Source organism: Salmo salar, chromosome ssa14 (genome assembly GCF_905237065.1).
Source record: "Salmo salar chromosome ssa14, Ssal_v3.1, whole genome shotgun sequence".
NCBI lineage: Eukaryota > Metazoa > Chordata > Actinopteri > Salmoniformes > Salmonidae > Salmo > Salmo salar.
The window spans coordinates 18483304-18510967 of NC_059455.1; the positions used below are offsets into that span (position 1 = coordinate 18483304).

General features: G+C 42.0%; 1 protein-coding gene across 2 annotated transcripts; it reads right to left on the reverse strand.

Annotated features, from left to right (window-relative positions):
- LOC106568844 (integrin beta-1) lies at positions 1-26975 on the reverse strand. 2 transcript variants are annotated; one of them, XM_014139565.2, is made up of 16 exons: positions 26664-26975; positions 15084-15150; positions 14546-14631; positions 13246-13468; positions 12730-12900; positions 12174-12412; positions 9032-9187; positions 8610-8795; positions 8262-8402; positions 7811-8013; positions 7349-7587; positions 6855-7077; positions 5092-5327; positions 4649-4815; positions 3414-3497; positions 1-1099 (listed from the first exon to the last, which is right to left on the reverse strand). In XM_014139565.2, the coding sequence occupies exons 2-15, from the start codon at positions 15148-15150 to the stop codon at positions 3420-3422; spliced, it is 2415 nt and encodes an 804-aa protein (XP_013995040.1). In that variant the 5' UTR covers positions 26664-26975; the 3' UTR covers positions 1-1099; positions 3414-3419. The 2 variants fall into 2 exon arrangements, with proteins under 2 accessions (XP_013995040.1, XP_013995041.1); XM_014139566.2 differs by lacking the exon at positions 3414-3497.
- Between the last annotated feature and the right edge of the window lie 689 nt (positions 26976-27664).

A 27664-nucleotide genomic window follows, 5' to 3' on the forward strand; every position in this document is an offset into this window, starting at 1 on the left:
TTGGGGTAATTTGTTTTGGAACTTTAATAAATAATTTCAGAAATAAAGTAATGCAAAATGTGAATGTGAAATAAAAAGGCACTTTAAAAACAGTGTTGAGATTGTGTTCTTACAACTAAGTGGGATGTTTGAAATTCTACAAAGATCTGAATGACATCACTCCCTTAACACTGATCTTTAACTGAAATGTAGTCACCATTATTCAATGGAAGAGTTTGATTACACCATCTAAATTAGAAGAGAATTATTCAACAGTAAAAAGAAAAACACTGAGGATACAGGTCAAGTAATAAACCATTCAGAACTCAATTTCTGTAACTGAAGCAAGACACTTAAAATAAGGCATATTGTTTGCAAACAAGGCAGTGAGTTCTATAATATTTGGCATCGCTATTAATTAAGAGTTTAATAGGGACCTGAGTTCTTTAAAACTAAACAATTTAAACCTGGAGCCCATAATACTACTAATGTACATTAATGTCATTATTTATAAAGATTTACAAATATCATGACAATATCTTTAAAAAATAAACATTTAAATTGATTGTTCAGGTTGAAGAATAAATTGATTAACATACCTTTGCTTCCAGCCCTTTTCTGTGACTAAAATATGGCTTTACACAGAATTTCCTACAAACTGTACACATTACAATTTACTGCTGCCCTAATGGCCAGCTATCGCTACGTATCTTGTCCCATATCGACATCCAATTTCACCCTCAAAAACAGAAATGGCTCCACGGTTCTATGAAAGGCACAACCACACCTTCAATGACCTTGCCAGTCCTGTGGCAAAAATAAAGTAAGTTTTAAAACATTCTGCCAAGTTCCACAAAAAAAAGTAAAAACCCAAGTTTATACATACTGTACAATTTTTCAATTCAAACAATGCATAGGAAAAAAACTGTTAGTAAAACATACTGAAATAGTGGCAAAATGCACTGCTATCATTTGGTGACTACAAAAACAAACCATGAACATAAACCCCCCCAATATTATTTTGCATACAGTGTTGTAATGAGAGGATGCTCCATCATTTTCCCTCGTATTTTGGATTGACAACAGTTGTTACAGCACTCTTGTAGATGGGATTCTCACCCTGCAAAAGACAAGGAAAAAGAGAGTGAGAAAAAGAATAATCATGGCTACATTGTCTTTGTCCCAAATGGCAGCCTAGTCCCTATATTTTATTTTAACCTTTTATTTAACTAGACATACATACATACATACATACATACATACATACATACATACATACATACATACATACATAGCACTACTTTTGACCAGGGCCCATAGGTGCCATTTGGAATGTAGTCCAAAAAGAGAATCATTCGGTTAGAACCACTTCAAATATCAAATTGTTCGGTTAAAATGAATTCCAGAGCAGCACGTCTCCATTTGGACAACACGATTTTCAACATTTCAATAGGGACTTGCAAACAAAGCAGTCACCTGTCCTATAATCTAGTATGTTAATGGAGCACACAACAACATGCAGTTAAATACATGTTAAACCTTAACCCATTTAAAATAAGGCAGCGTGAATTGGATGGTGAGCTATAGACCACTGTAGTTTAAAAAATATATTTATCCCGTTTTATTAAGTGATTCATTTCTTAGACAAATGTGTTCTTCAGGTTGCCTCAGACTGTACCAGAAAGTTTAAACTCGCTACTGAAAAGAGAAAACGGTTATTTTACAGCTTTTGCTTTTAAGAAGTTGAATGTTTTTTTCTTAATGAAAATATACTGCTCAAAAAAATAAAGGGAACACTTAAACAACACATCCTAGATCTGAATGAAAGAAATAATCTTATTAAATACTTTTTTTTCTTTACGTAGTTGAATGTGCTGACAACAAAATCACATAAATTGGATTTCCATTGATTATTTTTATCAACCCATGGAGGTCTGGATTTGAAGTCACACTCAAAATTAAAGTGGAAAACCACACTACAGGCTGATCCAACTTTTATGTAATGTCCTTAAAACAAGTCAAAATGAGGCTCAGTAGTGTGTGTGGCCTCCACGTGCCTGTATGACCTCCCTACAACGCCTGGGCATGCTCCTGGTGAGTTGGCGGATGGTCTCCTGAGGGATCTCCTCCCAGACCTGGACTAAAGCATCCGCCAACTCCTGGACAGTCTGTGGTGCAACGTGGCGTTGGTGGATGGAGCGAGACATGATGTCCCAGATGTGCTCAATTGGATTCAGGTCTGGGGAACGGGCGGGCCAGTCCATAGCATCAATGCCTTCCTCTTGCAGGAACTGCTGACACACTCCAGCCACATGAGGTCTAGCATTGTCTTGCATTAGGAGGAACCCAGGGCCAACCGCACCAGCATATGGTCTCACAAGAGGTCTGAGGATCTCATCTCGGTACCTGGCAGTCAGGCTACCTCTGGTGAGCACATGGAGGGCTTTGCGGCCCCCCAAAGAAATGCCACCCCACACCATGACTGACCCACCGCCAAACCGGTCATGCTGGAGGATGTTGCAGGCAGCAGAACGTTCTCCACGGCATCTCCAGACTCTGTCACGTGCTCAGTGTGAACCTGCTTTCATCTGTGAAGAGCACAGGGCGCCAGTGGCTAATTTGGCAATCTTGGTGTTCTCTGGCAAATGCCAAACGTCCTGCACGGTGTTGGGCTGTAAGCACAACCCCCACCTGTGGACGTCGGGCCCTCATACCACGCTCATGGAGTCTGTTTCTGACCGTTTGAGCAGACACATGCACATTTGTGGCCTGCTGGAGGTCATTTTGCAGGGCTCTGGCAGTGCTTCTCCTCCTTGCACAAAGGCGGAGGTAGCGGTCCTGCTGCTGGGTTGTTGGCCTCCTCCACGTCTCCTGATGTACTGGCCTGTCTCCTGGTAGCGCCTCCATGCTCTGGACACTACGCTGGACAGACACAGCAAACCGTCTTGCCACAGCTCGCATTGATGTGCCATCCTGGATGAGCTGCACTACCTGAGCCACTTGTGTGGGTTGTAGACTCGTCTCATGCTACCACTAGAGTGAAAGCACCGCCAGCATTCAAAAGTGACCAAAACATCTGCCAGGAAGCATAGGAACTGAGAAGTGGTCTGTGGTTACCACCTGCAGAACCACTCCTTTATTGGGGGTGTCTTGCTAATTGCATATAATTTCCACCTGTTGTCTATTCTATTTGCACAACAGCATGTGAAATGTATGGTCAATCAGTGTTGCTTCCTAAGTGGACAGTTTGATTTCACAGAAGTGTGATTGACTTGGAGTTACATTGTGTTGTTTAAGTGTTCCCTTTATTTTTTTGAGCAGTGTATATCAGTGAAAAAGGTGGAAGAAAAGATGCAAAACTGAATCACAAAACACTTCAAGGGGAAAGTAAAGTACATGCAGGAAAAGGGAAAAGAGAGAGAGGTAATACAAACGTAGACTTATAGAACCACGCCTTTACGCCCATAGCTTGGATTCTGGAACTTATTTATAGGGCTCTTGTATATAGGATTCTCTTGCTATGGTTGACAATGAGACAGACAGGGTCAGAGAAAAGAACAAGAAAGAGCATGAAAAGAAAGTAAGCAGTAAAAGATGACAGGATGGAGGGAGTAATGGTTGAGGGACAAAGAAATCAGAAAAGGGTTACCAACTAGCGGTCTATCCATCATTCAGAATACAAACATATCCAACCCCAATGGTTTAGCAATAGCCATGCTCTTGAGAATGAGGTCGAGTCCCAAATAGCACCATATTCCATTTATAGTGCACTACCACTACTTTTGACCAGTACCACCATTTTTGACCGGGGCCAACGGGGGCTCTCGTCAAAGGTAGTGCACTATTTAGGGAATACGGAGCCATTTGGGACTCGACCAGAGGCTATATTCTCTCTCAGCTGTGCAATTCCTCAGCACACAAGTGCTCTGTCATTCTACTATAAACATGAAATACTGTTGCTATGACTTTGAGCACACTGAGCGGCTGGATTGAGCTTTCTTCTGTTGGTGACCAAGCACACCCTCTCCCTCAGCTTCATTGCCTATTATGGGCATGAAGTACTGATGAGTGGACAGATAGTGGCAGCACTCCTAGCCTAGCCAGCAAAATGCCCATAGAGGAAAGGCCACTCCCTCAGTGAATGAAGTCTGTCTCAGGCTGAGCAGCGTGGCAGAGCCAGGTTTCTGTGCTGCCATTGTTGGCACAAAACAGAAAACAGGAGATGTAGCCAAAGAGATAACCAAGGCACAAATATAACGGTTGGTTTTCGCACAGATAACCAAGGCAATGAAGTGCATGTCTTGAGATAGGCGTAAAAGGAATGCTGGATGAATGAGCTCTGTAATCACAAGCAGTAAGCCCTCATATATATATCTATATACACACGTTAGTTAATTTAGGACAGAAAGTCATCTCCCATTTCAAGAGTAGACCAGGGGCCGTATGCATCCAGTGTCTCTGAATAGGAGTGCTGATCTAGAGTCAGGCCCCCCTGTCCATGCAATCTTATTCATTGTGATCTAAAGGCAAAACTGATCCTAGATCAGCACACCTACTCAGAGACACTTTATGAATGCAACCCCAGATATCTGAACAGTGAAATAATATAAAAGTTAATATTCTTATTTGAAAGCTGGCTGTGCTGGTGTGATCCAACAGGATGCCTTACCGTGTCCCATTTGGCGTTCATCTTCTCCTTCTCGAACTTGGCGAACTCTCTGCGGTCGTGGATGATCATGAGCAGCTTCCAGATGAGCAGTAGGGCCAGGCCAATGAGCACAATGCCCGCCACCACGCCAGCCACGATGGGGATGATGTCAGGGCCCGCTGGGCACTCTGGAGCACAGCAGGGAACACACATGGCAACATTATGCATTTACAGTTAATCATATACAATGGACTATGTACTTGTGTTTTGAAAGGCGTCCGCCAAATAAAATGTAAATTATAGGCCTACACTTTGGCTCTGTCCCAAATGGCACCCTATTCCCTTCGTAGTGCACTACGTCATTTTGTAGTGCACTACTTTTGACCAGAGATTATAGGGGCCCTGGTTAAAAGGTGATCAAAGATATTTGCTCCTCAGTGGTGCAGCACCAGCCATCCACTCACCCAGAGTCTCGACCACGTAGACCTCCCTCATTGTGTCGTTCCTGACGGCGTAGGTGTAGTAGAACCAGCAGTCGTTGGCGTCCCTCTCCTTACAGTGGGATAAGGGGTAGGATTGGTCAGCTGGCTGGGGCAGCTTGTCCCGATCCTTCACTCTGATCAGGTTGAAATAGTTGCAGTCCCTCTGACACGTGTCCTTCTTCTCTCCAGTCTCAAAGGCCCGGCACTGAACACACTCCCTTTTAGAGAGGACAACAACATGGTCAGGCTATGGCCATACAGATAGGTATTAAGACAAATAAAAACTGATTTATCATTGTCTTTATTTTTTATTTACAATATCGTCTTAAACAAGTTTTTTCCCCAGGTTATACAGTGCCTTCGGAAAGTATTCAGACCCCTTGACCTTTTTCACATTTTGTTAGGTTACAGCCTTACTCTAAAATGTATTGCCCTCAATCTACACACACACACACACACACACTACCCCATAAAGACAAAGCAAAAATATTCTTTTGACATTTCTGCTGATTTATAAAAGAAAATAATTGTATTACATAAGTATTCAGACCTTTTACTCAGTACTTTCCTAAATCACCGTTGGCAGCGATTACAGCTTAGTCTTCGACGCTACAAGCTTGGCACACCTGTATTTGGGGAGTTTGTCCCATTCTGCTCTGCAGATCCTCTCAATTTCTGTCAGGTTGGAAGAGGAGAGTCACTGCACAGATATTTTCAAGTCTCTCTGTTCGATCGGGTTCAGATCCGGGCTCTGGCTGGGCCACTCAAGGACATTTAGAGACTTGTCCCGAAGCCACTCCTGCGTGGTCTTGCCTGTGTGCTTAGGGTCGTTGACCTGTTTGAAGGTGAACCTTCGCCCCAGTCTGAGGTCTTGAGCGCTCTGGAACAGGTTTTCATTAAGGACCTCTGTACATCTTTGCCTCAATCTTGACTAGTCTTCCAGTCCCTGCTGCTGAAAAACATCCCCACAGCATGATGCTGCCACCACCATCCTTCACCGTAGGGATGGTGCCAGGTTTCCTCCAGACGTGACGCTTGGCATTCAGGCCAAAAAGTTCAATCTTGGTTTCATTAGACCAGAGAATCTTGTTTCTCATGGCAAACTCGAAGTGGACAGTCATGTGCCTTCTACTGAGGAGTGGCTTCTGTCTGGCCACTCTGCGATAAAGGCCTGATTGGTGGAGTGCTGCAGAGATGGTTGTCCATTCCATTTAAGAATGATGGAGGCCACTATGTTCTTGGGGACCTTCAATGCTGCAGAAATGTTTTGGTACCCTTCCCCAAATCTGTGCATCGACACAATCCTGTCTCGGAGCTCTACGGACAATTCCTTCGGCTTCAAGGCTTGGTTTTTGCTCTGACATGCACTGTCAACTGTGGGACCTTAGACAGGTGTGTGCCTTTCCAAATCATGTCCAATCAATTGAATTCACCACAGGTGGACTCCAATCAAGTTGTAGAAACAGGATGCACCGGAGCACAATTAAGTCTCCTAGCAAAGGGACTGAATACTTATGTAAATAAGGTATTTCTAAAAACCTGTTTTTGCTTTGTCATTATGGGGTATTGTGTGTAGGTTGATGAGGAATTATTTTCATTTAATCAATTTTAGAATAAGGCTGTAATGTAACAAAATGTGGAAACGTAAATAGGTCTGATACTTTCCAAAGGCACTGTACAAATCCACAAGTCCCTGTCAGCATTGTGGGTGGGCGATAACGGAGATAAAGAGACGATGTGCTCACTTGTGCTCAGCGCAGACACCGGGGCAAGTGGGGCAGATCTCACAGGTGGGGCCCTGGAACTTGGGGTTGGTGCACTTGCAGACACCACACTCGCAGGTGCCCCGGCCATTACATATCTGCTTGTTGGCTGCCAGGCAGGTGGAGGTGTCCAGGGAACAGTCGCAGGCGCTGCCCGTGTAGTTGGCATCGCAGATACACACCCTGCACTCACAACGCCCATGTCCTAGTAGAGGGGAGGAGAAATTAAGAGATTGAATCTATGCTGGGCCTACACAACGCAGCCATTCATTTTGAAGAATCATCCAACTAAAACATTTTCTTTCAGTAGGCCATGGCTGAGGAAAGAGGTGGAGAAAATGGAGGATCCATGATATGCTGTACATTTTAAAAACACGTTCTTTCAGTAGTTCATTCTATAGATGTTACAGTACGCAGCAGTGTCGAATGAATACAATATGTCTACGAAAACCAAGAGGGCCAGCCACGGGTCTTACCTCCACAGAGTTTGTTGTTGGAGCGGTCACAGTTGAAGTTGTCACACTCGCAGAATTTCCCGCTGTACCGTTCCTCGGGATTCTCCCTCTTCTTACACTCACAAGTTCCACACACACAGTCTCCATTGTTGCTGCAGATGTCTGTACCATTGTCCTTCCGACAGTTACCGTCCAGGTCGTCTGTCCTCACCTCGTCTGTGCTGCACTCACACAGTCTGCCGATACGTCCATCGTTGCACCTGAGCCAAAGCAAGATCGTATTCATTAGTGCACATGGAAGCAAAAAATGTCACTGCGGAAATCGAAAACAAGCATTTCTTATTGGATAAGTTAATGTAGTCCCTTTGTCCTTTTTCTTCCGTATGGATCCTAGTGAATATGACCTGTATAGTTTCAGAAGAACATTATGGTAATTCACACCTGAAAATCAGAACCCAAACCAGTGTTTTATGTTGTGCCTACCTGCAGGCTCCACACTCAAAGGTCCCGTTGCCATTGTGGCAGATCTTGCTGAGAGGTTCTCCACCTTTGGAACATTCACATTCGCAGATGAAGTTGAGGACGATCTCCACATCCTCATTGAAACCCAGCGGCTTGATCCTAATGGTCTCCGACTTGCCTTTAGATGGACACTTCTGGGACTCGATGGTAATGTCAAAGGACACCTAGGAGATAGGATGATAGAAGGCATTAGTAAACTCCTGGAGACTGGTCTTGAGAAAGACCTCTGAGCTGAAACGTTGAGTAACGGTCAAATATATTCCCTCTTGTTTTTCCAATAGTAAACCCCTAAAAATGTCTTGGATGGTTTACACATTTTTCTAGATGCATTACATTGACAAATGTAAATTCTCCACCCCTATTTCAATAGAGACCAGACCACCAAGGAAAGGCAGCGCTCGCTCTTACTTACCTCATCTCCAATGGAGATGTTAGAGCACTTCCTTCCGTTCTCTCCCGTACCAACCACGCCATTCTTGCAGATGGACTTGTATTTTATGGACACACCATCAGGCACCTTGTTGTTCTCCAGAATGACTTCAGATGAGAGAGACTACCAAACACAGAGAATGTTAACCAAATGTGTCAATATAAAAAATAAATAAAAAAAAAACGGGTAAAAAGTAGTACACTATTGGGAATAGGGTGCAAATTTGGGACAGATACCAGGTATTGATTTTCTGCACAGTAATTATTAGCTTCACATCAAAACAGCCATTCCAAGTCAAAGCTGGTGTCAAAGCGAGGGGGTTAAACTCACATTGTAAGAATCGATAATGAGCTTGATGACGTTGCTGGAGTTGGAGGAAAGGGTTCCTACTGCTGACTTGGGGATGAGATTCTTCAGTTCCTTGTAAACAGGCTGGAATTCCTCAGTAACTGCAAAAATAGTCTGAATGTTGTTGTCGCTCAGTTTCTGGACCAAATGGGCAATGGAGGGATAGTCCTGTCAATTGAAAAGAAATGCAAGATGAAAATGTCAAAACAAACATCCAACCATCCATACCACGGAGAGACGAGCCAGTCATACAGCATGTTATACCATATGATAACCTTACTGTCCGTTCACATGGAAATTCATTTTGTGAGGTCAGCACACTAAATAAATAAACTATAATGCAACAAATGCAATACAAAATGTCTGGAAGGTATAGAGTATATAGTATACAGAGAAACTCTTACGTAGTAATGGCTCATGGTGTACATGTTGTTTTCCAGATGACACTTTCCATCGTTGGGCAGAACGATGCCGCCCAGTTTGCCGTCTCCAGCAAAGTGGAAGCCAGCGTCAGTGGAGAACACCAGCAGACGAGTGACGTTCCTCCAGCCAATGGCATCCTGCAGGGGGAGGGACAGAAACAAATACAATCAATTAGAGCTCTCGAAAAATAAATTCTCCAAAATATATCAAAATTCTTTGCTGTAATGCTTTGCACTAGGGCTAAACCAATTTAGTCGACTGGTTGCTTGTTTGGTCGATAGGCTGTTGGTCGACCAAGATCATTTTAGTCGAGCAGTAGCAAACAAATGTATAAACAAATCATGGTGTATAAGACACCTATCTGATGGACTGATCCATTGGTATTTGGTATTTTATTAGGATCCCCATTAGCTGTTGCAAAAGCAGCAGCTACACTTCCTGGGGTCCACACAAAACATCAGACAAGAACAGCTCAAGGACAGAACTACATACATTTTTAAAAAGGCACATGTAGCCTACATATCAATTCATACACACAAACTATCTAGGTCAAATAGGGGAGAGGTGTTGTGCTGTGAGGTGATGCTTTATCTGTTTTTTTATACCAGGTTTGCTGTTTATTTGAGCAATATGAAATAGAAGTTCCATGCAATAAGGGCTCTATATAATACTGTACGTTTTCTTGAATTTGTTCTGGATTTGGGGACTATGAAAAGACCCCTGGTGGCATGTCTGGTGGGATAAGTGTGTAAGTTGACTATGCAAACAATTTGGGATTTAACACATTAACATTTCTTATAAAAATAAGTGATGCAGTCTCCTCAACTCTTAGCCAAGAGAGACTGGCATGTATAGTATTTATAAGCCCTCTGATTACAAATAAGAGCAAAACGTGCAGCTCTGTTCTGGGCCAGCTGCAGCTTAACTAGGTCTTTCCCTGCAGCACTGGACCACACGACTGGACAATAATCAACATTAGACAAAACTAGAGCCTGCAGAACTTGCTTTTTGGAGTGTGGTGGCCGTGGGGATGGCACAGTCCATCGGTGTAAGACATTTGCTACTGAAATTGAAATGGTTATATTATGTAAAAACAATGGTGCAAAATAATATCATTTTATAACAAATGCGCTTTCTCCCGCGTTGGACAGAGGTCGCTGTCCGCGGTTCTGAAACACAGTGCACTGTTAAATTGACGCCTTTTCCTAGACCATGTTGCAATGAGCATAATAGCAAAGTTAACCAGCATATTGGTGTGGAGAACAATGCGGGGGAGACAGCAGCGGAGTTAGGAGACAAACAGCCCTTGCCTTAATTGTCTAAGAAAATTGTGGAGGAACCAACTTAATTGGGTCTATAAATCAATAGCCTAACTGTAATGTGCCTGGCTTTATAAATCATCATATCTACAGAAATAAGACTGATCCTGATTCTGTTGCCTGTGTGATTAATAGCCTACTGATTCCGTGCGCACCAAGCCTCAGGCAACCACATGTCGGATAAAAAAAGTACCCAAATTCAGCTGTTTTTAATCTTTGTTATGCTGTAATAAAGGCTTTACACTTGTTTTCCATTAGACCAGCCTCTCTGGTATTATTTAGATTTGATTTAGTGTTGTTTACACTGTTCTAAATTGTCAGAATTTGTATTTCTAATAATGACCCTAATTTTCTTGATCTTCTTTCTATTATTATAATAATCATCATTATAATAATAATAATTGTTTTCATTAGTAGGCTTATTATAGTATCCTTGTATAACCACCATTGAGCTGTAGGCCTAAGAGCACATCCTGTTTAGTCTTACTTAGGCCTATATTTTAATACTTACATAGGCTACTGTATCAATCAATGTATTAGTTCATGTTATCACAGCATAGGAGTCATTCATGATTTGAAATGCAATCAAGCATTTTAGTTTCAAAATAAAATAAAGCGACCATTGAAAAATTAGCGTAAACAATAAATAGGCCTAAACCGTTCCATTTCGCAAATTGCATTCACGAATGATTGCGACTGTTTTGTCTTTGCTGTAATGAAAGGCTGTACAAAAAAAAACTTTACAGACTCTCTGGTGCGCTTATTTATTTAATGTTGTTTACAGTCAAAAAACATATATTGTAATCTAACAGCACCTGTTTGGCGCACGCAGCGCTTGCTCCTCACCTTTTTCTTGATCGCCAGTATTTTCCACAACTAGTCAAATTTATTCCACACATCTGACTTCCCCTTTACCTCCTGAGCAACCAGTAAATATTCCCCAGTTTCAAGTTTATTTGTCACATCCTCTGCATACATTTTGCTGTCACGGGTTACGGTGTTCAGAGTTTGTTCTAACCAAGTTATTGATGTGATTATGATATGCTATAGGTCACGCGCCCTATTGGTCACATGCATGTGATGGATACATCTGTCACGTGAAGAGAGCAAGAGTTGAGGGAATGTTTTTTCTAAACAAAATGAGGGATTTCAATAACTTTTCAGTCAGAAATGTCTGCAATAATGTTGCAGCTTCAGCAACACGGGCAGTGTGATACACACTGTTGGTGTTCTGTGGTCACTACAGCAGGGAGGAGAGAGAGACAATGGGTGCTAGTCACAGTCACTCGCAGTTTTGTTTTAACACAGCGCAGCAAGTCTGAGCCAGGTCCAGCACAATCAAATCAATTGCGGTCGGACTCCCGCTAGTCATTTGTGTGTCTTAATTATTTAATCAAACAGTTCACTTAAAGCATCAGACAAGCTCAGTGCCTATAGTTGATTTGATTAAATAGGATGCGTCTATATATGGAGAAATATATGTTCAATTTTTAACCAACCGATTGGTCAAACCAACAGTCAACGTTTTAGTTTTTTGGGTACAGCCCTACTTTCCACTGGATGTTATTATTTCAATCATTAACCATTCTAGCCAATTTGGAACATTTCTGTACTTCTGGGCTGGTATAAAGAGTCTTCTATTAGAAGTGATGATCTAGGATCAGGTCCCCCCTGTCCATGTAATCTTATTTAACTTCATCAGTAGTACTACTGATTGATCCTAGATCAGTAGTACTACTCTGCGCTTTATGAATACAGGCCCTTAACGGAGACTAGCACACTTAGCCCAGGCCAGGTCACTCACCCCACAGACCGCCACCTGCATGATGGCATCAAAGCCTCCCTCAGGCGAGTCCAGGTTTCCAGAGATCTGCTGCTTGCTGACCAGGCTGTTGAACTTCTGCCCATTCTCGGTCAACCTGAGCACGTTCTTATAGCTGAAGGGGCTGGTGCAGTTCTCATTGCTCGTGCAGGGGTTCAACAGCCTAGCTGGGGTGGTGCTGATGTAGGGCATCACAGTCTTCTCCACAAATGAGCCGAAACCTGGTTAGGAAAACAGTCGAGGTTTAGAAAGAGCTGGCAGAGGAGGCAGAAATGGGTAGCATCTGGCTGTAGCTAAGGAGGAAGGACAGGAGTCGGGAAACCAAGATCTAACATCCAAAGACAGGCTAGCGGCGGTGGCAGGGGGGGGCAGGAAAGAAACATTGAGGAGTGGTCTTCCCCGGCTGATAACCCTGTAGCTGGCCTAGATACAGGCAGAGATGCCCATCAAGTAACTTCCTATCTGTATAAAGAAGACCTTTTATAGACGGTCGAAGAGTTGTTTTACTTTGAAAGTTTTAAAGTTGAATGTGTCTTACCAATCCTAAAGTCTGACGTGATCTCCTGCATCTCACGCATCAGGTCAGTCCCCAGGTTCTTGACGTTCTCCAAATCGTCTTTCATGGAGAAGGATAGGTCCATCAAGTAGTAGAGGTCGATGGGGTAGTCCTCTGCCCGCTTGAACTTCAGCTTAAACGTCTGGGCCTCACCTGCATGGTGGAAATAGAATAGAATGGAACAGATTCAGAGAACATGATGACTTCATTATTCCAGATGATACAAACAGCAACAGGATTCTGACTGACAATTTAGATATAGCCATCAATGACGGCATGTTAATGGAAAGTTCAAGAAATATTTAATATCCTAGCATATCCTGCTAGATGGTATCATATAGCTACATGGCCGGGCAGGGCCAGTATTCACAAAACCTCTTATTAGAGTAGGAGTGCTGATCTAGGATCAGTTCCTCAATGTCCATCTAATCTTTTTCATTTTGCCTTACAAGATAACTCCTGACCTGCGCTGCTATAGGATCAGATGTAACTCTTTACCGGATCGGAGGTTGAGGCTGAGTTTCTGGGGCTGGATCTGAGTGATCTGGTCAGGCTTTAGCTTCTCGGCCACGTCCTTCTTGCGGTTGGTGACAGGCTTGTCCTTGTCAATGGAGATACTGCCCCGGGGGTTCTCGATCTTAGCCTTACTGCAGCCCTTCGTTATCAGGGACTTCAGCTCATCACACCGGGCTGACTTAGACTCTCCCTGCTTCAGGAAGTCCTGCACAGAGATAGAAAACAAAACACGTTGTCATTAGCGATGACAAATAACCCAAACTTTATTTATTTATTGACTTTTCACAATAGTTATCATAGATACAGAAGTACACGGTATGCCTTTCAAGACTGACCCTTGACTAGAAGTGCCCTGGAGGTTTGGATTTTAATGAGTTCTGTCCTCTAGCTATTTAACATTACCCTGCATGTGCAAGCTATATGAACACTTGCCCTGCATCCCTAATGGAACCCTATATAGTACACTACTTTTGACCATGGCCCATAGGACTCTGGTCTAAAGTAGTGCACTATGTAGGGAATAGGGCAAATTTGGGACACAGAAAATAGGCCATTCTCCATCGGGAACAGGCAAAGTTTAGATTGGATGCACATGATTTCTCACAAGGCACTGCAGTGGTTTGCCACAGACAATGTGCCAAGTCTGAATAGAAATAGTACTATGCCTGGCGTCATTCTTAAAAAGGGTATTTTTCTGAATCAAACCATTACACATCATTTTATAATGGGCATTATTGCTAAAGAAATATGTCAGTTTTTGTTTCTGTTTCATCAGTGTTGAACGAGGTACCTGACATTTGGTGTTGCTCATTGAGATTGGTAAACAGGTCGACTGCACTAAGTTCTTCAGCAGCCTGCATTGTTGACCTTTGATGAAGAACAGGCATGCATCCCACATGGCACCCTATTCCTTATATAGTGCACTACATTTGACAAGGCCCCACAAGGCTCCGGTCAAAAGTAGTGCACTGTGTAGGGAATAGGGTGCCATTTGGGACACAACCCCAGGCAAGATATGACAGGAAGCGTCAGGGTGAGTTATGTTCTGTAACGTGACTCACAACTGCTCTGCATTACAATACTCTTGAGTTGCCTGCACCCCCCCCCCCCCCCCTTACCATTTCACAGCAAGCTCTCTAACTGGTATTGGAATGATATCCCTGCCATTGTTAACCTCTAAATACAAACACTGTTGCGGTAACTGCTTCTAGTTCGATAAGTCGAAACATTCTGCCCCTGTGAGCGTGTGCACTCAAACAACTTTATCAAAAGACACACTTACAGCGTCTGTACACCATCCACATTTCTCTGCGACCTGGATGCATTCCCCACATGATTGTGCATTTGCCTTGATGCAATCACTGCCCTCTGAAAGGAAGAAGCAATACTTCGTAAGAAACAGCCATAACTATTTGTCAAGAGGCAGCATTCAGAAAGTTTGCGTCATAAATGGCACCCGATTCCCCATCTAGTGCACTACTATGGTCAAAAAGTAGTGCATTACATTGTAAATAAGGTTCATTTGGGATGCAGAAATGATTTAAAGCTGCCTCTCTAGCTGGCTCAACATGGAATTTCATTTCTTCCAATATATTCCATTGAGAGCCATGCTGCTGAAGCCAGGCAGCTGTAGACAATTTCTTGAATACACAACATCCTCCCATTAGGACAACCGGCCTCCTCAAAGCATAATGCAATCCTGAAATTAACTGCCACACTATCATGATCTGAAGAATGTGCATCAAAGAGCATCAAAGATAAGTCAAAAGAGCAGACAAAACAGCAAGATGTAGAACATTGTGTGTCTCAAATGACCTTACCTTGCTGTGCACTGCAGAAACATAGGATTCCTAATAATGTTGCTATAGAAAGTAGCTTCAGATCCATCTGAAAGGAGACAAAACAGACAGTGGATTAATTCAATCTACTGGACATGGATTGAGTGAAGCACATATCATATTCTAAAAGCAAGAAGCCACAAAGGGCTGTAACGGAAAACATATCGCGATATAGGTATAAAAAGACTCTTTGGTCTTACAAACCTGCTGCATGTAAAACATTGTGTGCTATAGCTTGGGAAATAAATATATGTCTCTGGATGACAACATAATGTTTTCCTAAAGAAGTTAAATATGCGTCGGGTTTTGTTTCCTTGCCAAGATAATAAACAAGTATCGCGATACTGGCATCTTCCCAGCCCTACAAAAGGACCTCTTTATAAGTTGCAGTGTAGAATATGCATGTCAGTGAAGCTGTGGTAAAGCATTTGATGGAGGGTTTTAAGTGCGAGTACGTTGCACGGTGAGAACATCTAGATACGTTTCCTGTATGTGACCAAATCTAACTTTTGGTTAGGCATATATCAATAGGGTGTTTTGAGAAGTGTGCAATGCATTCAGCACAACACGAACAAAGCAAGTTCGTTTCATGTAGGGATAGACGGCTGCTGTTGAAGCACGCCAAAGGTAGTCAGGGACGGGAATATCTAGTCCGGTAATCTTCAGATAAGGACCTACACACCCCAGAGAAACACAGAGGACAGGAGTCAAAGTCCTTGCTTTAAGTGTGTTCATCAACACTTGAAGGAAGACATTGTTCGAGCTGCTGCAGCTTAATCACGTTCAACATAAATAGGAAACCAATGTAGCACTCAGAACACTACCAACAACTACCACCAGTCACTCAACAGAAAACCCAACAAAAAACTATTATGGACAAGAAGAAAAAAATAAAATCAGCAGCTGAATTCTTTATCATTTTTGTTACAACACCTTGGAAACATGGTGGCCAACATTCACATTGGGCTAACCCCTATACAGAGAAGATCTGGGGCCTTATTCATAAGCATTGCCTAAATTTCACACTAAATATCTGCGTGCGCCAAAAGTATTGCACTATATAGCGAATCGGGTGGCACTTGGAACACATTTCTTGACAAGACCACTGCTTCCTAACACAGAGCAGAGAATGGAGAGGTGTGGGTCTTCTACTCCCATATATGGTCCGGCAGCTACATGCCTCCCCAAAGTCCTCCTCCTTCTCGCTCGCTCTCCCAGTGACACATTTCCTCTGACGGGCTGGATCCTGCCCAGTTCTCCTCTCACTTATGAAGTCAGCCCCTCTCTCTCTCTCAATTTCTCTACCTCTCTCAGCCCGGTAAAAGACACAAAGAATAACGGAGAGAGTCTGCCTTGCCAACAATACTTGGTTAAAGAGAGTCAGAGAGCAGAAACAGCCTTATTGGGTATCGTATACTGTAGCATTACCCACATTACAAATATCTCAAAAGTACACACAGTACTGTATTTCTTTTCTTGATAAAATGATCAGCAGGGGCAGTATTTGAGGGAGTTGTGTCTCTGGAACAGATTCCACATGTAGTTGTACACAAGCATGCACAAACTACCTCAGGCATTTGCCACATTGTTACATTACAGCCTATTCTAAAATTGATTAAATCCCCCCCCCCCCCAATCTACACACAATACCCCATAATGAATAAGCAAAAACTATTTTTAGAAAATGTTTCTAATTTATATTTTTTTAAATATGTAAAAAAAAAAATGAACTTACATACACTACTGTTCAAAAGTTGAGACACTTAGAAATGTCCTTGTTTTTGAAAGAAAAGCTTTTCTTTGTCCATTAAAATAACATCAAATTGATCAGAAATACAGTATAGACATTGTTAATGATGTAAATGACTATTGTAGCTGGAAACGGCAGATTCTTTATGGCATCTTTCATAGGCGTACAGAGGTCCATTATCAGCAACTATCACTCCTGTGTTCCAACGGCACGTTGTGTTAGCTAATCCAAGTTTATCATTTTAAAAGGCTAATTTATCATTAGAAAACCCTTTTGCCATTATGTTAGCACAGCTGAAAACTGTTGTTCAGCTTGCCACCACCATGCTTCACCGTAGGGATGGTGCCAGGTTTCCTCCAGACGTGGCGCTTGGCATTCAGGCCATGGAGTTCAATCTTGGTTTCATCAGACCAAATAACCTTGTTTCATATGGTCCGAGAGGCGCATGGTTCCTTTTGGTAAACTCCAAGCGGGCTGTCATGTGCCTTTTACTGAGGAGTGGCTTCCGTCTGGCCACTCTACCGTAAAGGCCTGATTGGTGGAGTGCTGCAGAGATGGTTGTCCTTCTAGAAGGTTCTCCCATCTCCACAGAGGAACTCCAGAGCTCTGTCAGAGTGACCATCAGGTTCTTGGTCACCTCCTTGATCAAGGCCCCTCTCCTCCGATTGCTCAGTTTGGCCGGGCGGCTAGCTCTAAGAAGAGTCTTGGTGGTTCCAAACTTCTTCAATTTAAGAATGATGGAGGCCATTGTTCTTGGGAACCTTCAATGCTGCAGAAATGTTTTTGTACCCTTCCCAAGATCTGTGCCTCGACACAATCCTGTCTCGGAGGTCTACGGACAATTCTTTCGACCTTATATAGACAGGTGTGCCTTTCCAAATCCTGTCCAATCAATTGTATTTACCATAGGTGGACTCCAATCAAGTTGTAGAAACATCTCAAGGATGATCAATGGAAACAGGATGCATCTGAGCTCAACTTCGAGTCTCATAGCAAAGGGACTGAATACTTATGTAAATAAGGTATGTTATTTATTTTTAATAAATTTGAAAAAATGTCTAACAACCTGCTTTCGCTTTGTCATTATGGGGTATTGTGTGTAGATTGCTGAGGATTTGTATTTATTTAATCCATTTTAGAGTAAGGCTACAATGTAAGAAAATGGGGAAAGGTTCAAGGTATGTAAAAGTAACCCATCCCGTGGGGGTACTGGCCAGGCCATCTCTAATTTGAAGGCCACCAAAGAGCTTCAGTGAGCTTCTTTTAGATGTAGACGTAGCCTACATCTAAAAGAGAGACACCAGGGTCATATTCACTTGTAGACACTTAACAGAAGAAAATGGACTGAAACATGGAAGGACTACCTGAAAGTGTCCAATAAGAAACTCACATTTTTGTTTGTTGTGCATTAGTAACGAATACGATCCAGTTGAACATGATGCAACACAAATAGCAGCAATCTAACCATCCAGACTTCCCCCCCAACATTCCTGGACAGCGTCTTGGTTTACAGCTCAGGGTATCATCCTCTACAGAGCACCAAACTGTAAGGGGTTGACTGATCTAGGCGACATCCTAAATGGCACCCTCTTCCCTATATAGTGCACTACTTTTGGCCAGGACCAATGTTTCAAAACAGTTACTTTTTCCTCTCAGCTCCTCATTGAAATTTGTAGAATTGCAGGAAATTGGCTTATAAATTCAAAATAATTATGTACCTACACCACCAAGATGGGGCCACTAAAATCCAGCCGTGCACATGGGCTGACCGCCCCCTTCGCAATGCCCCCTGCCACACCCAGCACCTAAGCCCCCTTTTTATCCAGAAGAAACATTGGTAGCCTAGGCTAAAGGCATCAGCATTCGTCAGTTTGGCTGACACATAGCCAAACTCTGCTAGGGTGAACCGAACGAGCTTGCTTGCATAACTCCCTTAAAAAGAACTTCACTTGAAAAAACAAGAAAGAAGCGGCACTAGTACTGTTTGTCCATTGTGAGACGCAGTAGCTAGTATAAACTTCCTCAAAATAGTCAGAATTAATATAAGATAACTCAAGAAATCTGTCATTAATTTTGACATTTTTGCAGAAGAGATCTTAGTCATGCAATTTTATATCTAAGATGTTTGGTGAAGTATTTTTCAATAAAAAAAAAATGTGCTTGAAAATGAGTCGTCTCTGGTTGAATGACAAAGATTGTTGAAGAATCCCTACTGTTGACCAATTACCGAAAAAGGAGCGTAGACTTCGGCTACCGACTTCAGCTTGCCTCCATGTGTGCCCGGACAGCCGAAAAACACTCACCAATGTGCAAAAAGAACACAAGTCACAAAATGTCATAATATATGCACAAACTCTTCTGAACTGTTTCTGCTTGGAAGCATGCGGACGCCTTAAAATCGACACCGGATTGCCTAACATGGAAGAACTGGTACTGTGAAACCTGACTAACAAAGCTAAAAAAGAGACAATACTGCCAATTGAGCAACATTTTCTGGCATTTTGTGTGTGTGTGTGTGTGTGTGTGTGTGTGTGTGTGTGTGTGTCTCTAAACCACCTGGATGTCAGTTAAGTTTGAGAGGGAATTTAATCTAGGCCCAAGAATCACCAGATGTCTTTGGCTACATCAAAATACACACAATCGAACAGTATCCAATCTGATTTGTAAAACTGCATCCAGAGCCTACTTTCTAAGGGTGTGCTGCTGGTCTGCTGTGGTGGTAAGCCTTTCCCAGGGTGCATCCCAAATGTCACCCTATTCCATATATAGTGCACAACTTTTGAACAGGGCTTATAGGGCTCCGGTTCTAAAGTAGTGCACGCAGCCCCAGTCAACGGTCGGGAAAATCCATTCTCTTAGCATGGGAAAACATGACTCATCTTGGCTGAGGACTAGATCATGGGAAAGGGAATATCCATTTTCTAAAAACAGTATATCAGTCATGGGACACAATCAGTGATCTGTGTAGGGATGAAATAACCCATGTCTACTTTAAGAGATGACAACAGGGGGAAATGTGATGAGAAGTGTCAATTTCATGCCCTTTGCAGCTACAATTTGCTTGAATCTTTGCTCAAACTACTACTATAATGAAAAAACCTGTACAATCCTCAAAGAATTTCAGGGATTTTAAGGTGATGTTTCTGAATCTGTTGCTTTGCAACTGTGAACAGAGGCTGTCTGTCATGGCATGTTTAAGAGCATAATATTTATATTGGTGTGAAAAACTCAATGGCGAATCATGGCTTTGTATGGTCAGGTTCAGAGAGAGCGCAGTCTAACTGTTGCAGCCGGCAGAACTATCCTTCAGCCCCCACCCCACGCACATTTTTTTTTGTTGTCCTGGTACTACACAGCTGATTCAAATAACCAACTCTTCAAGCTTTGATGATTTGAATCAGCTGTGTAGTACTAGGGCAAATACCAAAACGTGCACGGGGGGGGCCCAGGACTTAGTTTGGTAAACCCTGCTTTAGGCTACTGACTGTCAGTGAAAAATATAAGGTCTACTGAAGACCTAGGTTAGCAGGTAAAGAACATCCCATTAAGGTCATTTAGCAGACACTCTTATCCAGAGCGACTTAGACTCAACTAAGATAGGGAAGACAACCACATCTCAGTCACTGCAATGCAAACCGAACTCAAGAAATAACTACATTATATTACCACAGTCTACCACTGACCAAACAAATTGTTTTCTATAGGTCTTAAAGGGTACCTAGGGAGAACACTAGAGGTAACCCAATCCCCTAAACCGTTGTTACAGTCTTCTGCCGGTCATTGGATGCAGACAGGTCATATTGAAGACAGGGTGGTTTCATCTACAGCCTGGCTGAAAGAAGTACGCCTCGGGGCCAGAAATATTATCTCGCTCTGTGATGTAAATTCATCAAACGTTCCATTGCAGACACATCTAGTTGCCCTATGAAGAGAATCTGTCCCTTATGCATGTAAGCATAAGGCTCCACCCACTCACCAGCCTTGGGAGTGACATTCTTGACATTCCTATGCAAAACAGACAGTAGAAAATGAGTAAGAATATCTCCATAAAACTCTTTCCTACTGCTTACTTGACTGGGTCACTGTCAGAGTCTGCTGAGTTGTGTAAGAATGGCCTGGTTTTGAATCTAAAAACAGCCTGTAGGTTTCCAGCATAATGGACACATCATGGAAGCTTCAGGCACACACACGCAGGTCGCTACGTGTGTACTTGACTCAATGCAGAATGTGTCAACATCTTTGCTAGTCTGCTGTACAAAAGTCGACAAACTGCCTGCACTCCAAAATTGTATAGAGATGTGTAATTGTTTAGAAAAAGTTATTTGCATTATGGATGCTAAAGTAAGAAAATGCATAGGTTAAGATGCATGTCAATACCTCACCAATATACGCAAGATGTTGAGCAAACATCAAACCTAGGCCTAATGTTTGCTCAAGGGGCAGCTAAAAAAGGGAGCATATTGCAGTCATTTGTAATGATTAACACAATCCTGTTTAGAGAGGGGGAGACAGTACAAGGCCTAACACCTATCCACCGAGTCAGTTGGTTGTGTTTATGGAAGGTTTCATCTTGTTGCTAAGTGGTCGCTAATCTAGGTATGAACTGTTTGAGCTGCATCCGGTGATATAGAAAAAGACAGACCACACCAGTATGGTGCACACATCTCACAGCCTCACTCACCTCGCTGGTTAACCACATGAAACCACCATCGTCAATAGACCACTTTAGGCTGCACACAAATAAGGACGTGTACAAAATAAGCACATTTCTATAGTACTCCTTATGTCGATTAACGTGTAAAATACATTTGCGTGTGCAATTGAATCAAAATATTATCAACCCATTCAATGAGTGAATGGTGGGGTATGAATGATAACCCCACATTGTTTGTTCTAGGTTAGCAGTCTGGTTGTCCCTCGATAAGGTGCACGGACACTCAACCCCCACTCTCCTTGTCAACTCCCACCTGCTGGCGTAAGTCACAGAGCACTCTCACCCCCCCGCCCCTTCTCTCTTTCTCTCCCTCTGTGCATTAGCTCTCATAGCAGAAAATGTGTACATTTCCTTGAAGCTGCAGTATGTAACTTTTTGGGTGACCTGACCAAATGCACATAGAAATCTGAGTTATAGATCTGTCAATGTCATCAAAAGCAAGTATAAGAAGCGGCAGATGTGTTCTATGTGCGCTATTTCTATGCTTTCCGTTCTTCAGTTCCGATTTTAATACACCAGCTTCAAACAGCTGAAGATACAACATTTTTGGTCATTGAAAATATATTTCACAGCTGTTTAGATGGTGTAATGATTCTCTACACTTTGCATTGCTTGTTTTGTCACAAACTGAATTTAAGCAAACAATTCGAATTTTAGCAACCAGGAAAAGGCTGAGTTATTTCTGCATATTGCACCTTTAATTCAACTGCTGTGTATGCTGCTCTCCCTTAACAGCACTGTGTGGATGGATCAGGAAGAGCATTGGGTAGTACAAGGGAATGCTGAGGAAACACAACCTAAACTGAGGAATTCCTGCTTAATCCAATGAATTTTTTTATGTGTTTTCACGGGGGGCGTCTAGAAGCCAGTAGGCTACTCAATGGTGTGAACAAGAGCTGCCTTCTTGACATGATCTAAGCCATAATGTATCTAGGGTCTCAGAGTAGGAGTGCTGATCAGGGACCAGCCCCCCATCCATGAAAGCTATTCATTGTGGTGTAAAAGACAAAACTGATCCTAGATCATCACTCTTACTCTGAGACAGTCAATAGTATACATACAGCCCGTTACAATTATAATATTTTTTATTTTATTTAACCTTTGCTTAACTAGGCAAGTCAGTTAAGAACAAATTCTTATTTACAATGACAGCCTAGGAACAGTGGGTTAACTGCCTTGTTCAGGGGCAGAATGACAGATTTATACCTTGTCAGCTCGGGGATTCGATCTAGCAGCCTTTCGGTTACTGGCCCAAGCTCTAACCGCGAGGCTACCTGCCGACTAAATATATTACTTACAACAAACATGTAACTCCTCTCAGAAAAGGAGGTGGGGGTAGGTCTTGATCGTGATCTCAGATCGTATCCAGAGAACACATTCCAACTTAGTCATGTTCCAGATCCAGAACACATAGGAGTTAAAACACATAAAATGACTAATGCAAACTTCCCCCATGAGGGTCTAGGGCTAGCCTATTCATTCTAGTCGACACTGCCAGGCCTGAGGGGTCTACTCATTTGAGCCTGCAATGTGACTCATTTCTGACTAGCAAGCCTGAACAACATGCCATTAAATCAGTACTGGCCAGTCATCCGTTGAATCCGCCGGACAACTCAGGGGGTCGTATGTATCAAGCATCTCACAATAGGTGTGCTGACTTAGGATCAGTCTAGAATTTTTAAAATCACAATGAACAACAATGGACAGGGGGAGCTGATCCTAGCACTCCTACTCTGAGACGTTTGACCCCATGACAGATTAGTCATATAGCCTACTACAGTATGATATTATTCGGACACTCCTAGTGTAACGTCCCAAATGGTACCCTACTCCCTTATAGTGCACTACTTTTGACCAGAGACCATATTGCACTACTTTTAAGTAGTGTACTATCAAGGGAATAGGGTGCCAGTTGGGACACAAACCTAGGCTAGCCCGGTGCCATTGTTGCTGTTGAAGGGATCGTTTGGGAATTTGGCAATGAAGGATGAATTTTTCTTTCCCAGAATCAGATTAACACTTGGATACCATTTTTATGATGCTATTTAGCATTGGTTTACAAAACTACCTCTAAGTCCAGTATGAACAAAGTTCGTCATAAAAATGGTAGCGTAGCACCCCGTATTATGGGTATATTCAACAGGGTTTAAGAAATATATTACCTTCAACAGTGTTATCTTGTGATCAAGTCATCAATGTTCTGTGATTGGTGTCGTAAAAAAGTTAGCAAATAGCATGTTTGACATTTCAGTGTAAATACTACTACTGGTAACTTTTTGATAAGCAGTTCAGCAAAAAAGAATATGTCCCGTATTATCGGCATACGGTCCCTTCTATTTTGTTAAATTATAAGATATATCCATTTCGTTTTGTTCAACAAAAAAAAAAAAGAGACCAACCTCATCTCCAAAGTGTTTACTAGATAGTTGACTAGCCTTCCGGTAAAAAAAAGATTGCTTGCCTGTCAACGTTTCATTGCGTAGCCCGGTGCGCACTCCTGTAGCCTCTTAAAAATGGTTCTTCGACAACATCTTATTCAGTGTTGTAACCAAATAAATGACTCATTATTTGTTTTACAGATTAATCTTATGTTTTGAGAAAACAATGTAATACTAACATAAATGAGTATGAATAATTTAGGTAAAAAGTTGGATATTAAATTGTGTGGTCTGTCGCACAGCCTAATTTTACAATATACAGCACGTCCCACAAAAATGTGTGTGTGTGTGTATATATATATAGACTTTTTTTTGAAAACTCTCAAAACCTAACTTAACTTACATAAACTGTGGTCAGCTAGCTTGAAGGGTGTCTTTAGTCACAAAAAGTACCATTACTTTCCAGGCCATTTAAATGTTGAGCTCGAGGTGATTTAATCCTCCAACCTCTAGAGAGTGTCCGATGTTGGGGGAAAATTAGCTAACCATGAGTTCATCTGACCTAAGTAGATAAAGGGCGTTATTGCTAAAATCCTGAACTATCCCTTTAAGTCCTAACAACGTAACTAACAGAAGGCAATGTATGAACATATGACTAAGTCACTTTGGATAAAGCTTCTGCTAAATGGCATATATTGTATTATATAGGGAAGGGAAGTGACTCATTGGGTTAGCCCAACACCACTTCTACCCTGTTGTCTGTGTGCTATTATGAAGCATCTGAAGTGACTGAACTTATGTAATTACCACTGTGTGTGTGTGTGTGTGTGTGTGTGCAGGCGCAAGATAAAACGCAAGGGGGGGTTTCGCTCCTTGACTCCTTCCCTTGAGACAGTAATGCTATGTCATTAAACATTATAGGTCTATGATATCAGACAGGATCTCCTAATCAAAGACTCATTTCACCCCAATTAATCTGACTAAGGCCATTAAACGAAGACACTTTAATCCTTAAAATAAGAAATTGACAAGAATGGCTCAGTCAGACAGCAAATAGCAATTTGGATTGGTGTCGATGCTTAAGGCGTCTGCATGCTTCCTATCCGAAACGGTTCGGAACAATTAGTGCAAATATTCTGATGACATTTTGTAGCTTTTTTGTTCGTTTTGGTCTTCGGCAAGGGGTTTTTCGGCTGTTCGTGAACACAAGCCGAAAGTCTGTTCCCGAAGTCTACGCCCCTTTGGTCAACAGCAGGGATTCGTCAATCAAGTGTTTGTCATTCAAGAGATTAATCATTTTCATGCAAATGTTTTCACTTGAGAAATAGTTATATATAAAATTGCGTGACTAAGATCGTAGACTAAAAACATAAACTCAATAAATATGTCATTAGATATCTTAGATTCATTCTGACTATTTTGAAGAAGTGTGTACTTGCTACAGTGTCTCAAGATGTCAATGGTACCGTTTGTCCACCTTTTTCTCATTTGTCAAGCTAAGGTCTTTTATGGGAGTATGCGAGCACACTCGATTGGTTCACTTAAGGCACCAGCCGAACCGAAGCATGCGGAAGGCTTTACACAGCTTAACAAATCATCCTGCGCTTTCGCCTTATTTGCTGAAGAACGCAGCCTCTGGCTACACTGTTCTTACAGGAAGTGATTATAAAGGCAGGACCTATCTTGTCAGTCTCAATGCACACAGTCAACTCAACTACATTATGAGTGTAGTACACATTACCTAAATGGCACCCTATTCCTTATGTAGACCTCTACTACCCCATAGGCCTTGGCCAAAAGTAATACACTGAATAGGGAATAGGATGACATTTGAAACATGACAAAAATACTAGCTAACCACTCACAACACATACGTCTCTGGATTCAATCAATGCTAAATGGTGAACCACAGTTTACACACAGATTTTTTGTTGTTGAAAATGAGTTACCATTTGAAGACATACAACCGATTCTCTATATCAAAAGGCTGCTGTGAGACACTCCCAAATAAAATTATAGTTATTTGATACAAACTACCGTTTAAGCATCTGTGAAATTACATTAGAAATATACGTACATAGACTACCACATATTGACTGACATGGTCCATTTTAGACTAAACGTTACCCCAGGGAGAGACACTCGGTGGCCAAGAGCCCAGGCCTTCCAACCAATCCACTTTGGACAATGGAGGCAACAATGTTACAATGTCTGTAACAACTCTTGACACGATATACATCCACTTCAAAAAACGTTAAGTTACATCATGGCATAGGGGGCTACATTTTATAGTAGACTAACGTAAAATGTCAGCTTCAAATTTCAGCTATGGTAACGAAGGAAGGCCTGCTCTGATATCTTGTCTTCTACATTCCCTCCAGACAATGGGGGACAAACAAACAATGTCTACCAACCAAAATGCGTCAAAATGTAATGATACGGGCCTAAAGCTGAACAATGTAGTAATTTACCTTGGCAGGCTACAGATAAACACAAAAAAATGCCGATGTAAGCCAATTTGATACGAGTGAATTCACATAGCCATTCGGTTTTTCGTCGCCCCATCCGGCCGCCGCTATCCCCACCCAAAGTTCCCCAACTCATTCCTCATCATACCCTTTGTCGAATCCCTTGAACATTTCAGTAGCCTATACAATATTGGCATAGCCTAACCAGATATGCTGGACAATCATTTGAGAAAATAAAGTATAGAATCTTACCTTGACTCGTGTTTTTGTCTTTGTTTATAATATCAGAGCAGCATTTACTGAGAAAAAAAAAAGTATCCCGTGCGCTTTTTCTAGAGAAAAAAAACGGTTATTCACGAAAGGAAATACCGCAAAGTGTCAGTGATGTGCCTTATCCTTTTAAAATTATGCTTGCCCCGTTCAAGATACAAAAAAGTCGAGGAAAAGCAGAATGTAAATTATTTTACTAGGGGCAGCTCGCCCGAACACGTTACAATAGATCCTCAGTCTAGGGCGAAATATTTTTTTCCTTCAACAAAGTGGACGACGAATTACAGTCACTTCTTCTTGTCTAGGACCGCCCACACAGGAAATACCGACTCTACTTGGAGGGCAATGGAGCAGACCTGTGAACCCTTCTATTCCTAAATAACATTACTGACCCTGACCACTTCATACACACACGCAGTCTGGTTTTACTAACCTTGTAGGGACACACAATTGATTGCCATTCAAATTCCTACTTGCCATTCAAAACCCTAACCATTAACCTAACCCTAACCCCAAAACCTATCCTTAACCCTAAAAGTAAAACACCCTAGGAATAGCCTTTTTCCGGCAAAATGTCCCCGTTGGTAAAAAAATTAATAATTGACTATTCTTGTGGGGAGTTCAGGTCCTCACAAGTAAAGTTAAACATGTCCACACACACACACACACACACACACACACACACACACACACACACACACACACACACACACTGTAATTTGTTTAGATACAAAGTTGTATTTACTCAGATAAGGATGGTTTAATATATGACACACACGTTATAACTTGTCTGGAAGGCTTCCGGTCCTACCTACTGATAACTGCTGTTACTAAGTGATGATTCAACGCTCTTACCTCAGAAAGAGAGCAGACATTCTGGAGATCAAACGTGAGACTATACTCTCAAACACAATTTTTTGGGAGATGCTTGTGTTTAATTAAACTACAAAAATTGAATTTTGCTCAGTGAAAAACAATAGTAA

Excerpts from the sequence above, each read along its gene's own strand:
- LOC106568844 (XM_014139565.2), bottom strand. The coding sequence starts at position 15,150 with ATGGATCTGAAGCTACTTTCTATAGCAACATTATTAGGAATCCTATGT. Across the intron at positions 12,413-12,729 it reads CACGTCAGACTTTAGGATTG|GTTTCGGCTCATTTGTGGAG; the intron begins GTAAGACACATT and ends TTTCCTAACCAG. Across the intron at positions 7,078-7,348 it reads CAACAACAAACTCTGTGGAG|GACATGGGCGTTGTGAGTGC; the intron begins GTAAGACCCGTG and ends CCCCTCTACTAG.